Source organism: Hippocampus comes, unplaced genomic scaffold, assembly GCF_001891065.2.
Source record: "Hippocampus comes isolate QL1 unplaced genomic scaffold, H_comes_QL1_v1.1 scaffold132, whole genome shotgun sequence".
In the NCBI taxonomy this organism is placed as follows: domain Eukaryota; kingdom Metazoa; phylum Chordata; class Actinopteri; order Syngnathiformes; family Syngnathidae; genus Hippocampus; species Hippocampus comes.
The window spans coordinates 3,738,777-3,754,502 of record NW_017805467.1 but is presented as its reverse complement, the minus strand read 5'-3'; the positions used below and the strand labels follow the sequence as shown (position 1 = coordinate 3,754,502).

At 40.7% G+C, this 15,726-nt stretch overlaps 1 protein-coding gene across 1 annotated transcript; it reads left to right on the top strand.

Moving 5' to 3' along the window:
* The first annotated feature begins 390 nt into the window (after positions 1-390).
* Positions 391-15,726, top strand: rexo1 (REX1, RNA exonuclease 1 homolog). Its single transcript, XM_019875438.1, has 16 exons — positions 391-788; positions 2,997-4,762; positions 4,850-4,948; positions 7,100-7,313; positions 7,468-7,589; positions 7,824-7,961; positions 8,079-8,202; positions 8,338-8,463; positions 11,066-11,206; positions 11,658-11,771; positions 11,856-11,929; positions 12,060-12,170; positions 12,279-12,394; positions 12,499-12,637; positions 14,069-14,189; positions 15,347-15,726. The coding sequence occupies exons 1-16, from the start codon at positions 590-592 to the stop codon at positions 15,433-15,435; spliced, it is 3,693 nt and encodes a 1,230-aa protein (XP_019730997.1). The 5' UTR covers positions 391-589; the 3' UTR covers positions 15,436-15,726.

Sequence of the window (15,726 nt, the reverse complement as noted above, 5' to 3'; positions counted from 1 at the left end):
GCATCCAACAAATTTTCTCAAAAGAGGAGTATCCTTCACTTTTTTGTGCTGTTTAATTAAAAATACTGTATATGCTTCTCTTCCAGACTTCATGAGCAGACGACTTCCACCTCCTGTGAAATAAATCTGTTAAAGAAGTCCTGGACTCTTAAAACACACACACACACACACACACACAGTCAGTGATACCATGAACATTACACTTGTTTCTTTGGTTAGATACATATTTGATTAATCTAGACGGAAGTTCTGCCTTTATAATACACACTATGACTTTTAAAGGGAAGTAAAAAAACGCGGATGTAGTTCAGTTGATTGCTGGCTTCCCACACTCTTCTAAAATTTACCTTCCGTGATCCTACCCTAACTTCCATGACGAAGTTTGGATTTTTTTTCCCGTCAGCCAGTGAGAGCGTGACGACCATGACGTCAAGCAAACACGCGAGAACTCATTTCCGCCACCAATCCAACATGGCGCCGTAGAGATGTTATTGTCCTAGCATTCGTGCAATCTTGGTTATATCGCCCACGAATAAGCGGAAACGGCCTGACAACATTGGCGGAGGCATGAGAGGAATTTCCGGGGATCATGCTGAGATCAACCGGCTTTTTCCGAGGGCTTGACTGTCCGTTTTACACAGAAGACACTGAGGGCAAAGGCAGCGGCAATGGGTGCAACAGACCCTACTGTCACTTCAGGCACAGCCAGCAGAGACGGCAGACCTACGCGGGGGCTACTGTCGAAACAAAAAAGCTCGACGCCGCCCAAAAAGGCGATTTTCAATGCGGTACGTTGTCTTGCTTATGTGTCAAGATACCGCTGGGAAGCCGTTCGGCTTTCAGAACACGTTTGGATGAGGTATTACGAACCGCAGAGTACTAGCAATTTCCCTAAACTCTTTTACAACCATTAACTGTTACCGAACGACATGCTGGTGAATTATGCATTTGAACGCTATTGTGCTCCCATTATGACATTGGTTACACATGATTCAGTTCCAATACACAAAGCTGTGTTGTACACCATGTCGTGTGTCTCAATCAGTCATTTTCCAGCAACTTGTCTTGGAAAAGACGCGTCCATCATAAATAATGTGAGCTTCTGTTTGACAAACCTACGTTTCGACTTTAAAATTTTGTTCAATACTACCATAACAATGAAGGCATTGTGTTCTTAACCTGGGCAGGTTGTGCATTTGATACCAGGGCTTTTTTAATAGGGACTCTCTTTTCTTTTAAACCCAAATTAATCCACCTCGCTGTGGTACCTTTCTCGGATCTGAATTAAATTTTCCAACAATAACTGTCCAATTCTCACATCATGTCACGTGTGCACATAAAAAAAAAAAACAAACACTTTTTCATTTATTTTGTAAATGCTTTGGTATAGCCATGCAAATAATTATGTGAAATTCTCTGCTATTTCCGACATTATGAATCGCTTACGTCATGTCATAATAGGTCTCCATTGAATTGTCTGACACCCTACAACAATTTGGCATAAGTTCATCACAAAATGGTTGAACACGTAATAAAAGGTCAACCGCATTTTGATATATTTCCATCAGACTATTTCTAACAAGGGGGAATGTTTGAAGCATTATACCAACCAAAGATCAATCAGTTTTCTGAAATAGCTCACAGCAAGTGAAGAAAATAGTTGTCATGTGGTTGAGAATTTGTGACCGCAAGGCCTGGCACATAACGTGTCGGAAAATGCACTGTAATTCCTACCGTGTTGCATGTACACTTTTGCCGAAAGAGAATGTCACGTGTTCACATTTCTATTATTGTTTTTTAATTACTTTTTTGCTTTGTGCTGTGCAGTGTCTTTTCCTTTCTGTATTGCAATGAAATGGTTTGTCAACAAATTGCAGTGCAAACATAAAAGCAAAATTGTGAATATCGCCCAGTCGCTCAATATTATTAGAATAACTTGCAATTTAGAATACTGCAACTGTCATCTAAACTTCAGCGGCAGTTTACATTACGACATCCCTCCAGAGTACACTGTTATATTGACAACATTACTAAGCCAATAGACTCTCTTGTCCATACTCAATCATACAAAGACCTGTCGTTTGGATTGCACTGACATGTTCAACGACACGGATATGTCATGTTTATGGATTTTGAGAAAAAAATGGCTTTTGCAGGGGAATCCCAATGTTTTGTTTTTTGTACAAATTGTTTACACCGTTTTGCAAATTTCAATTCTGATCTGAGAAACGTACCAAAGTAACTGAGAAAAACTAATATGACCACTATCACATCACAGTTATAGAAAGTGTCAATATTATACAACATAATATCAAAGCACACAATGTGCTACATACGTCATCTGAAATAGTCATAATCAATATCCAATAACTTCACAAAAACATGAAACATTTCAATAAAATGCATCATTCTCACCAGATACAGTGATAATTAAATGTATTACTGTGTGCACATGTTCTGCTAGTCGAACTTGGCTTGCTCTGACTTGCTAATCAGAGGATGGAAAAATTCTTGCGTCACTGTGAGTCAGTTAGTTGGCCCTGTGAGGTGTATTTGAAATTTGAATGGTAATTAAGCAAACAACACCATGACTAATACAGTTTAAGTGACGCTGACCAGCCCGGTTTAACATAGAAGCACCGATTGGACAAAAACACTTCACATCCACATAGCCTACAGGTATTGGAATCAGTGCAGCCAAAAGAAATGCTATGAAATGAAGAAAATAGACTGATGGGAATAAACCAATTCAATTTCATGGAACGAAGATTCGATTGAGGTTGTAAATGTAGGTCGGTGCGTCAGTAGAGAAGGCTTTGCCGGTGACGGCTCACCACTGGTTAAAAAAAAAAAAAAAAATAACGTTTTCACTGAACCTAATTTTGATTATGAAGCTGTATCTGAGAATTGTAATAGAAAGCAATTATTGTGGCATGTGGACATTATGAATAATCTTTTGTGTTGGATTCTAAGCGTGCCATACTGTCTTACTGCAGAACAAGGTTATGACCCTTTCAAACCTGAAGTTGTGAGGCCTCAAGAGCATCAGAATGGAACTTCGCCTCGTTCGGGAGACCTCACCGGTGCTCTGGAGATGGTCAACAAGGCCATCGAGGAGGTCCGCAATGAAGTGGAGAGGGAGAAGAAGAAGCTCTTTCGAATTGGGGACGAATCATATAATCCCAGTAGAAGAGCAATTGCGTCCTCCTCTGATGGTGTTAAAGGTCAAGCAGCAGCTACACACTTGCCGTACGATCCTGGCAGTTATCAGATGACATCAGGAGGATATAACCCCACCCCTGGTTGCAGCAAGTACACTCTGGATTCGGACAGTCGGGGAAGCAATAGCAACTGTATGGAGTATGTTCCCACTTTGCTAAAAAAGAATCCATCGCGGACAAATGCACACAGAGTCACCTCTCTGCCCCCAAGTCCTAAGTACTCAACCAGGACATCTTCCTCCTCTTGTAAATACACTCTAGATACTTCAAGGCCATCTACAGACATGGAATATGACCCACTTTCCAACTACTCTGCAGGGATCGCAGTAAAGCGCAAGAGAAATGGCAGCGCGTGCAATATTACTGTGGAGGGTAAAAAGACATATAGACACCCCGCATCAGATGATGTCGTGCCGCATGTGAGAGAAACCCCGCGACAGAGCGTCGACACAAACAAGTACACTTTTTCTGAATCTGATGGCGAGAGTTCTGGAACCGAGTACAAACCCCTTTCGCTCAGTAGTCTTCAGCAGAGAAAAGCCAACAGCATGACAAAAGTTGGAGACAGTATGGCGAAGGAGAGGAAAGAGGGGGCTAAGGGTACCCTCCAATCATTGGCGCATAGGAATAAGGAGCACTTGGAGACAGGGGAACGTTCGGAGCAGAAGATGGGCCCAGAGAAAAAGAAGTTAAAAATTGAGAAGTCGGAGAAAGCTAAAGTAGGCCACACATCTCTTATCAAAAAAAGTAGCAAGGATAAGGGCAAAGAGTCACTAAATAAGTCTCAGCAAAAAGACCCGACAAAAAAGGAAAACAAGAGTCATGGGAAGAACTATGATAGCCGAAAGGACACTGTTAAAGTTCAGACTGCTGATAAAGTTCATAAAGAACACAAAAAAAGTGACGGGAATATGAATCCAAAAACAAATTCCAGCAAACGAGGTAAGGACACCGAGAACCGTGCAAGGGAAAGCAGCAAGTGCAAGGTTTCAGACAAGGAGCGAAGCAAGCAGAAGGAGACGAAACATAAAAATGGTCAATTAGACGATAGTAAAAGAGACAAGGATGGAAAGAAACTTAGCAAAAGCAGCTCCTCTAGCGCCAGCGCAAAGAGCAAAGCCGCTTCCGAACTCAGCAAAGGTAAAATGAAGCGCAGTGAAAAGGTGAGAAGCCTGGAGCAGAAAGAAAGAACTCTGAGTCACGCCGAACTTTTTGGGGATGAGAGCGCGGAGGAGGCAGAACCGATCGTGGTGGATGATAGCGATGACGATCCGGAAGAAGTACTCATGAGGAAATCTGCGGACGCTTTGAAGAGGGGACAACTAAATAAGAGGAAAGCCTCGGAGGTGACTCCGTCTTCCTCTGAGTATGAAGATGACAGAGTCGCGGAAGGGAGCGGGACGAATAAAGACGCTGCGATAGACTTGTCACTTTTTCAGGTTGATTTGGACTTTGACTCAGATCCCTTGGAGGAGTGTTTCAGGATCTTCAATGAATCTAAGGATGTCAAGAAGGAAGACAAGGGAAGGCAAGCTAAGCAGGTAGCGCTCTTACCGAACATTTGCTATGTTGATTGTATTGGTCAAACGGTTGGTGTAAACATGTTCATGTTGTGTGTGTGCTGTCAGCCATCCAGAGATTTAGAGGAGGACACCACTGAGAGCACTTTAACCACTCTCTTCCCTGGTCAGAAGAAGAGAGTCTCACACTTTGCTGCCAAAGGAAGTGTAAGTGGACCTCATCCCCCATTGCTTTCCCAATCATGTGAGCCCCGTTCTAGCCATTTGTTCCCAAAATGCGGGCCCTCGCTTAAGCATCTGCAAAATATTTTGCAGTGAATTAGGATGTATTACAAAAAGTGTGTTTACATTTGAGGATGAGCCAACTAATAAAACAAAGTGAGTATTAACTCATTCAATCCCAGCCATTTTCACTGGAGCAAGCCCCTCAATCCCAGCGTTTTACTGGATTTTGACTGATCTCGCAAGGCCCACAGAATATTTGGTTCTAATGCTGTATAAACATTTGTTTCCATCTTTTTCCATTCTTCAGCAATCGGCATTACAAAATGGCTAAGTTTTATGGAAATGGCGATTCCTGGGCAAAAAAACGGAGAAAAAAGAGCTTTTTGTAAAAGCAGGCATTTCAATCACGTGAGGCACCACTGCCACCTACTGGTCGCTTTTTTACATGATTTACAATGCAAACGGCTTATTCTTATTCACAGATTGCACCAGACTCTCCTCCTCTCTATGATGCAAAAAAAAAGACTTAGACATACAAGTACGTCCTTGGTAGGCGGGGCCTAATTATAAAAAGACATACAAGTACGTCTTGTGGAATGAAAGAGTTAATAACTAATTATTCACCTCTACCTTAGGTATGGCTCACTTAAATGCTCTCATATGATTGTATTGTATTATCAAGTCAAGTTCACTTATATAGTCCATAATCGCAAAATGTCTCCCAAGCCCACAGTAGACAAAGCTTAGCGACATCCTCCCAACCTGACAGGGAAAAACTCAAAACCCCCATTTGGGGGAAAAAAAGACGAAACCTTGAGAAGGGACCACAGATGAAGGGATCCCCCTTCCTGTATGAAGTGGCTGTAATGAAGGTCAAGAGGGCAACATTTAACAGATAATATGGTGCTGTACAAAGCTAACTAAAACTGCACGAGAACCCATTGAATGAGGATGATGCACCATCGGTAGATAGATGCCTTGGGGAAAGTAATTCTTTCCCGAGAGGACCATCACATAAATCTGCATGACGACATTTTTATTTATTTATTTAGAACAAAAAGAATATTATTCCAGGAAAGTCCTTTTTTGTTCCCCCGCCCCTTCCCCCAAAAAGTATTTGTTATTATTCTTTTTGAAAACAAAAGAATGTCTTTTACCAAATAAGGAAAGAACTTTCTGAGAATTAAGTTGATATGATCGTGAAACGTTGACTTTAATATTATGCTATTCTGAATTTATCATAGAAAGACATCATTTTCAAAAGATTAATAACTTCGATTCACTTACATTTTTTTTTTTTCTCAAATCAGAACTGTAACTTTTCTCTTAAAAACAGGGCATTTTTAAATTCCAGTAGCATTGAGGGGCACACATGCAGTTACCGGTACATTTATTTTTTCATGGACATTATGGGGGCTTCCTTGAAAAAATGTCTCCCATAAGTTTGAGAACCCCTCTTTTAAATCACTTCAATTACAAATGATTTCTTAATTCAAATCCACATTGCTCAGGGGAGTCATCAAGGCCGAGAAGCAGTCCTGATCATCGCAGCGCTGTTTTTTTGAAGTGAGACTTAAACAAGGAAAGATTGGCATGATGGGATGTCATTCAAAATACACCCGATGGATAAAACGTTATTTGAAACAGCTGCAAATACTGATTCGGTAATAAAATGCGCAGTTGGCCCGCCATTTCCAACTACTGTACCGCTTCCCTTCTTCTGGGAAGAATTTGCTGACGAGATGTTGGGGCGTGTGTATGTGAATGTTTATACATTTGTACCGAAGGATTTTTGTGAGATTGATCAAAAATCGGTATTCTTCATCCCAAAGTCCTTTGATGGAGCTTGAGCTCAGTAATTCAAGTTCTTCCACATCAAACACACCTTTTAAAGGGAATGTACTGATTTATGTTGGAAACGGTACAATCCTTTCAAATGTAATACATAGTTTCTGTGCTTTGTTAGACGCACTAAGCTAAGAGTAAGTCAACTCCATCCGGTCGCTTGTCCAACCTGAACCAATATGATATCGTAACTAATTTGTTTTTGTTCCATTGACAGGAAAAAGTTGGTTTTGAATCAAATACCATCAATTATGTGAACAGCTTTTCCTTGTTTTTCCTCTTTGTCAGACCGACGCACCTTCCAAGAATGTGGTCCGGCCGTACCGGAGACTCACGGCTCAGGAGGTTTGCTATCAGCGCATGCAGATGGCGCAGCAGCAAGCTGCTCACCTTTCTGCCTCAGTCAAACCACCCTCAGAGAGCACACCCAGCCCCAGGTCTTCAGGAGAGAAGAAGCGGATCGCACACCGTCCCAACCCATTGACAGTATCCTCAAAGACAAGTATGTAATTACCGTTTATTCCTATTGTTGGTTAAGTTGTGAAAAAGTACCTGTGCTCTCCCCCTTGAATCTTCATATCATTCAATCCAAGAGAAATGTTTGACGAGACTATTTTGAGTGTTTTTAAAATTCCTTGCTCTTAATATTTGGGCAGGTTGTTCAGATGCTGCGCCAGCTGGTAGCCTGCCTCTTAAGACCCAAACCACAGCCGGTATCTTGTCAAAGACCACATCCACCGTTGCACAAAAACGAGTGGCTCACACACCCACTATGAAGGTATTTAACCTCTAGAATGTCGTATATACATTGCCCCCAGGAGATATTGTGCCGCGTGAGAGCAAAAAATTGCAATTGCCACTTGATCAATGCAGTGTAAACCCAGCCTAAGTGTAATCTAACAACTTTTGATTGTTCAAACGCTCAAATCAGGTGGTGAAAATGAGACTTAATAATGGGTATTTTATCTGTTAAATGTGCTCCAATGCCAAAACACTCCCTGTGTTCCCTCAGAGTTCTTCAATGAAGCGTCCCATCATCCCCATGGAGTTTGGGGCCAAAATCCCGACCATGATTCGCCAGCGCTACCTCAACATTTTCATAGACGAGTGCATCAAATTCTGCCCATCAGAGGATATGGCCTTCCAGATGGTGGGACTGTCATGAAACTCTAAGCTGCTATCTCAATTGGTTTAGTTGTGTCATGTTCCTTGATGACAGTGTTTTCCTGCCACAATTTGTCGATTGAAAGCTGTTATTTCTTGCCAGGGCCTTGATAAGGAAAAGACGGTATATGAGCGCAGTAACAGCAAGAAAATCTATGTCAATGTGGCTGTGAACATGCTGAACAAGCTCCGTAACAACAGCACCCCCTGCTCCTCGCCTGCCATCAGTATGTCAGCACAGTCCTACATATACGTACACTAATAGCGGACACCATGTACCGTGTGCTGAATGTATCACGATTATTAAGCAGGGAATATAGCTCTGTTTGTACTCTAACGTATATATCCATGTTGCTTTACAGAGGAGGCAGGTTTACCTGCTTACCGGAAAGCACAGTCTCACCAGGAAGTTCTGGGTGGCCGTCTTGCAGCTACGACCAGTTTCACTGTCAATAGGATGGGTAAACAGCAAGAAGAGAAGCTCAATGGTAAGGGGTTTTGCTTTTATCCACCTTGTTTCTAATTGACTGCAATAGAATTCCTTTTTGCCCAATTTCTTTAAAGGAGACATTTTTGATCGTTTTATGCAGTGACTTCTCAGGTGGCTTCATGACATTGGACATTTAAGTATGATAGTGCCTCTGCAAGATAGTGTGTCAGACTGTAGGCCGGTGGCCTGACTGTTACCTCAGAGTGAGATGGAAGTGCAGATTGGCTTAATCATAGACACATTTTTAGAAATAGGTGGGGGAAAACCCCAATGATTTACTTGGTAATTACATTTCACACTTGAGAGATGGGCAGGCTCTCCAGAGATTCAACTGCCACACAATTTGTATACACGCCATTCGTTACAATGCCAAAAAGAATCTCCTCCTTTCCTGACTACTAAATTTACAACGCATTCCAAATTGTGCAAATTATTATCTTTTTGTCAGCTTTTTTTAACTAGTTAATGCAATTGGCAGTCATCACAATTTTCAAGTCATCATTTGTTATGAAAATCATTTGAATGTTTTTAAACAAACCTCCCAATAATGAGTGTTTTTTTTTTTTGTTAAATAAAAAATGATTTTGTTCGAATTCACAATTTCAAATTATCAAGCACAGCAGTTTTTCAAGGCAGTTTATATGTCATTAAAAAAAAAAACTAAAAGTAGTGATTTGTTGAATTGCCAGCATCAGGAGGTTGTATTTGCGGAAATCAAAAGCTATTTCAATTAAAAACATCTTAAAGGTCATGTTACATTTTAACATTGCACCTCTTATTTGATAGCAGCTTTACAAGTCTTGCACCCATTGAACTTCTCTGCATGAATTTATTTGCAGGGTATCAGAATAGCCTACCGAAGCTGCTGTTTGGATGTGAACTGTCCAACTTCCTAGATATTTGCTTGAGGATGTTCCTAAGGTTCTGAACAAAGTTGAGGTCAGGGTAGGATGGGGACCATATCATGAGTTTCTCCCTTTTACGCCCATAGCAGCCAATGATGCCAAGGTATTCCCTGCAGGATAAATTTGTTCACTTGTGAGTGTAATGTAACCCTGGATGGTCAGGATGGATGGAATTGTATATTGTTGGTGGATGGCCAACATTTCCCAAAAAGGATGCAACGTTGCCATGGAGGTAGCGGTAATATTTTGAGTCGGAATAAGGCAAAAGAGCTGGTTGGCCACCTTTGGGTCCATGAAGGTGTGAAAATAACCTCAGAAAGGTATTTGGAGTATCAGACTGACTACTTTCTTTGATGCTAAGAAATAAACAACAGAACTTTGTGAAACAAAGTCCTCTTTATGCACGACAATGCGCTGTCTTATGCTGCAAGAAAACCCTGTGTATCATGGAATGCTATTGTCATCAAAGGAGAGAAACTTGTCTGTGGGCCTCCATCCTCCCCTGACCATCAACCCTATTGAGAACCTTTGAAGCATTGTCAAGCAAAACATCTATGAGGTTGGGAGGCAGTTGACATCCAAGCATCAGCCCTCGGAGGCTATTCTGACATTGTGGAAAGAAATTCAAACAGAAGCTGTCCAAAAACTCACAAGTGCAATGGATTAACATCATTCACTAACGTTTGAGAACTGAGGACTCATTGTTGAAGCTTTGTAGGTGAAATTATTTCCTATTCATGCTTGATGTACAGCTCGAGCTGTTCAATAGTCCGGGGGTCTCCATTGTCGTACTTTACGCTTAATTTTGCGCTGCACATTTTAAATGGTGGACAGGCCACTCGAGTACCTGCACTCTTTTACTACGAAACCACGCTGTTGTAACACGTGCAGAATGTGGTTTGACATTGTCTTGCTGAAATAAGCAGGGGTCTCCCTGATGCTTGGATGGCAGCATATGTTTCTCCAAAACCTCGATCAACCTTTCACTATTAATGGTACAGTACACAAATGTGGAAGTTACCCATGCCTTTGGCACTAACACAGCCCCATACTATCACAGATGCTGGCTAATGAATTTTGTGTCTCTAACAGTCTGGATGGTTCTGTTCCTCTTTGGCCCTGAGGACACCACGTCTACTATTTCCCAAAATAATTTGAAATGTAGACTCGTCAGACCACACTTTCCACCTTGTCATCAGTCCATTTTAGATGAGCTCTGGCCCAGCGAAGTCAGCTCTGTTTCTGGGTGTTGATAAATGGCTTTAGCTCATTTTTGTCATCCGTCCCAGCTTGTTAAGAACGTGTTACAGCCGTTTAGTTGATGTTTATTTGCCAAAAACAAAACATTTAATCACTTTGAACCTTAAACTTGCCTTTGTAGTGTATTCAATTAAATGTAGGTTGAACATCATTTACAAATCATTGTACTTTGTTTTTGTAAATACAAATAGTTTTTCTCCGCATTTATCCCCAGTGTACAAAAATCTATTTTTAGGTTATATTTGCGCTTGCCAAATTTTCAGTAAAGATTCTGCTTATTACCAGTGTCTGGCTTGCCTATCGCAATGCACAATCAATCTATTTCTTCATGCTGCAATCCAACCAGAATGAGTCTGCAACCCAAACCAGCTCAAAATCAATCCAGCTCAGTCTATTTTCTTCACAAATTGAACATTTTGCTTTGCCACACTTTAGGAGCTGCACTTTACAGGAAGCTGAAGGCATATCTAATGACAGAGGAGCAGCTGCAGGAACACGGATACCCTCGAATAAACCCCAATGCTGTTGGGAAGGCTGTTCTCTGCAACCTCCCAGAGAAGAAGGTCATCATGGACCGTAAGTATCTGTAGAAGTTTATCTAATCTGATGCAGGTGTTAGTTTTGGCAAGTTCAAGGTGATTCCATGATTCCATAACACCTGCTTCCATCATTTTTCTTTCCTCAGAATTTAGCAGTTCCACATTTTGTCCCTCCTTTGCTTGTTGTAAAAATGAAACTGTTAATGACTACCACATCTTTTTTCCTGATTTCTTTTAGTGTTTCTTAAAGCCAGAAAGTTGCCATTTGAAATTACTTTAGTTTTGTGTCATGTGTGTGAACTGCTCCTCCCCTACAAATTTAAACAACTGAACCAACATCCTCTGAGATTGGTGATTCCATCATTTTTGCCAGGGATTATATACAGCGCAAGTGTGAGATTAGATTTGAGTGGGAGATGAGATTATTTTTCCCGTGCTTTTTGTCCATGGTCTTTCAGACGACTAAATACTCTTGAATGTGTTTGTAGCATTCACCAAGATATGCTGCAGATGCGGTGCTGAGTATAAAGTCAATGCCATGGGTAACTGTCTTCGCAAAGAGGAATGCGCTTTCCACTGGGGACGTTTGCGCAGGCAGAAGGGTAAGGTGTTTGTGATATTCATCCATGTAAAATGGTGATCACTCATGTTTCCATCAACTCCCTCTCTCTGTCCTGTTGTGGCAGTGGCTGGAGGCTGGGAGACCATGTACAGCTGCTGCGCCGCGGCCGTGGGCTCTCCAGGCTGCCAAACGGCCCAGGTATCTTCCAACATGCAAAACCCTCATGAACATTTCAAAGCCAATTCAAAGAGCCTTTCTATGTATTTTTAATTGTGTAAATGAATCCCCATTTATTTGATGAATCTCTCCCCACTGCACGTTTCCACAGCAACATGTTCAAGATGGGCGTAAGGAGTCATCAGATGGCTATGTAACGACGTTCAGCAAAGAGCTCCCGGTAGATGGCAACGGAGGAGTGTTTGCCTTGGATTGTGAGATGGTCGGTCACATGGAGTAACTCAAAATGAATTTCTTCTCGAATGACACACTGCCATGTTGTTCTCATCCGAAATGTTTCTTTCCCTTGTTTTGTGTTCTTGTCAACCAGTGTTACACGAAGCAAGGCCTGGAGCTGACAAGAGTAACGGTCATAAACTCAGACTTAAAAGTCATCTACGACACGTTTGTCAAACCTGAGAGCAAAGTGGTTGACTTCAACACACGGTGTGTTTGTCCCCTAAATTGTGAATTTTGCTGGTACTGGAGTGAAGATCTGTTCGGTGTAAAACAGTATTGTGAAGGAACCACTTGTTTTTGTTCTTTGACAGATTTTCTGGCGTGACAGCAGAGGACTTGGATGGTGCCACCATCACCTTGAGAGATGTTCAGGCTGTGCTGCTCAGTCTGTTCAGTGCTGAGTCCATCCTGGTGGGACACAGCCTGGAGAGTGACCTCCTGGCTCTCAAAGTAAATCTTTTTTTTAATTTTTATTTTTTTATGAACATATATAATTTGATTGGCTATGTGCAAGTCACCAGAAGTGACTCATATAAATCAGCATTGGCATGTCACTCTATCAAAGCGACAAAATCGACTGTGAGCTAAACATTTTATTGAATATGCAGTAAAGGCTCCCACATTTGGTAGCACATTTTATTGAGTTTGACATACTGTAGTCAGTCATGATAGTAGTAATACATACAACGGTTTAGCGTTTTTGTTTGATGAATGAATATTGTAAATATATTGTGCATGCCATTTTGATGGATAGACTTTTAGTGAGTATGTTGATGAATCGGAATTAATCCTAAATTACAGCATGTGCCTGCAGTGCCCTAATTTGCATAACATACACCCATTTTCTTCCCAAACAAGACATTCCTTTGACGGATCTCAGCCAATGGGCAGAGGTTATTAAATAAAAAATAAAAAAAAGAAAGAAAACAATTGGAGAGCCATTCATAGCGTTCTCAATCTTTAACCTATTTTCAAAAGGTTCATATCATATCATCGGAAAGCTAGTTGAGACACAGAACCTGACAATATTAACAATGATGGCGATCATTACTAATTAATTTTGAATATTAGAATACTGGACACAAAACATGCATAGAACAAATAAATTATGAGGCGATCAATAGACACTGCACAGCCTGTTAAAATAGATACTAAGGGATAAATATAGCACAGCAAAGAGGCAGTTGTAGTTGATGAGATTCATACCCGTCTACTGAATCGATATGAAAACTGAGTTCGAGCGGCTCAATTGATTTCCGGGTCCAGCGTACTCGTGTGGTCTGCTCCTGAGTGACAGCATCCAACAGACAGCAGATAGACTAATATACTGTCCAGTACAGAAACACTTATAAGCACTTGAACGGAACGAAGGTAAAAGTGTCCTTTTTATGTTTATTTCAGACATTAGTCAACTCATTAGCAAATTCTCGATTTAAGTTTTGACTGTTAAAATTATTCTTAGTTTTTATATATGACTGTAATGCCACTACATTGTGTATATTGGTTAAAATGTGTTGTTTTTTTTCCTTACCTTTTTTCCGAAGTTGGTCCATCATTATTTGTGCGTACGCATTTTCTGAGGCTGTTCTAAATTTGTTTGCAGAGTATGCACAAATTCAAGCCAAAGGTATTGAATGAATCACATATTGGTGCGGAAAACTGTACGTGCGAAAACAGTACGTGCGCACATTTATAAAATGTTATGAATTTGAGTGTGAATGCCGGTCTTTTGTTTGTGTATACGTGCCCTGTGACTGGTTGACCACCAGCACAGGATATGTAGTCTGCCTTTCATCCAAATTAAGATGGGATGATATATTTTTTTCCAAGCTGATAATGAAAACATTTGCCATTCTCCGTTTCTGCCTTTATCCATTTCAGCTCATTCACAGTTCAGTGGTAGACACAGCCATCGTGTTTCCTCACCGACTTGGTTTACCCTACAAACGTGCCTTGAGGAATCTGATGGCCGACTACCTCAAACGCATCATCCAGGACGGCGGTGAGAGAAGTTGCACAGACTTAGCCGCAGTGTTTGACTGCACTGAGCTTTATAATGCCGTATCTTCTTGATTACTTAACAGTGATCATCATTATCACAAAACACAGGGAAGTTGAGTAGTTAAAACAGAGAATTAGACGTGTAAATGCGTCACCGTGATGTAGTGGTTAAATTGTTTAGTCGGACGAGTTGTTGTTGACTTGACGACTCTTCATGTTTACAGCTTGAATTCGGCTATTTGCTAATCACGTGTTTTTGGTATCTTGTTTTCTACTAAGCCAATTTACACACAATACTTAAGGGTGTTGTTCTTTTTTGTCTTTGTTTTTTTTACATTAAAACTAATGAAAATCAAGCATTTTGGAAAAAAAAAACTAAAACTAATGAAAACTGACAAACCTGCCCTGAAAACTAATTTAAACTGGCACTCTTTCAAAAACAAACATCTCAAAATGAAAAAAAAACCCAACTATAATGAAAAATTTAAAACTATAATAACCTTGTTTGTCACACGTCGCAGTAAGCCATATGGCCATATCATGCTACGAGCGTGTGTAAATATTTTACCAAATAAGAGGCTGGAAATATGCCGCTAGTCACTTCAAAATATAGAATTGTATTCTGCAATATAATAAAAGCAAAAGTGAATTAAAAACAGCGAAACAGAGAAATGCTTATTATTTCATTTGAACATCTCTTTAATTCACTGCATCAAACAGCTGTATCTTAAAATGTTGACACTCTTATGTCACTAAGGTAACCAAAATATTAGAAACAGCTCAGTATGATGCAGTACAGCACAATACTGCAAACTACAACTTACAAAGAATACCCCCCGAGAGTGGCAGTCAAAATCGAGCACTATAATCTTCATAAATGATTTTTTTTTTTTTTTCATGCAACAATTATGTTGAATCTCTTTAGATTGGAGGTGCGTGTGTTCATAGTGTTGAGAATAATTTGGGTAAAGCTTCAAGGCCAGAATTCTGACTGCTAAATGTTGCCAGTAGATGTCACCAGTGCATGCTTTTTTTTAAAAAGGAAAAAAAAAAACATGGCGTGGAAGGCCTTATTACTTCATAGATTTCTTAAGTGTTGAATACATTACATGATATTTTCCAACCTGGTTAAAAGCAGCACACTCTCTGTTTTTACAGTTGATGGCCACGACTCGAGTGAAGATGCCACCGCCTGCATGGAACTGATGATATGGAAGCTGAAGGAGGATGCAAAAGTCAAAAGATGACCTCACGCCACCCCTTCAGGCCGAAGATCACGCCGAGGAAGGGCATTTGGAGATGTTAAGGCAGTTCAGCCCAGTTTTGAGCACAAACAGGCCAGAAGAACCTCTTGTTGTGGCTTCTCGCCACTAATGGAGATCAGCAATAGGAGCCCCCATTATCAGTGTTACTTATATTTATAATTCAGTCCTCATTTGTGTGTGAGTCAAAGTGCATTTGTTTGTCGGTTTCTTGAAGCCGTTCTGACGCCCACGGCCTCAAACAATTGGAGAATAAAAGACTTGTGTTGCCTACAG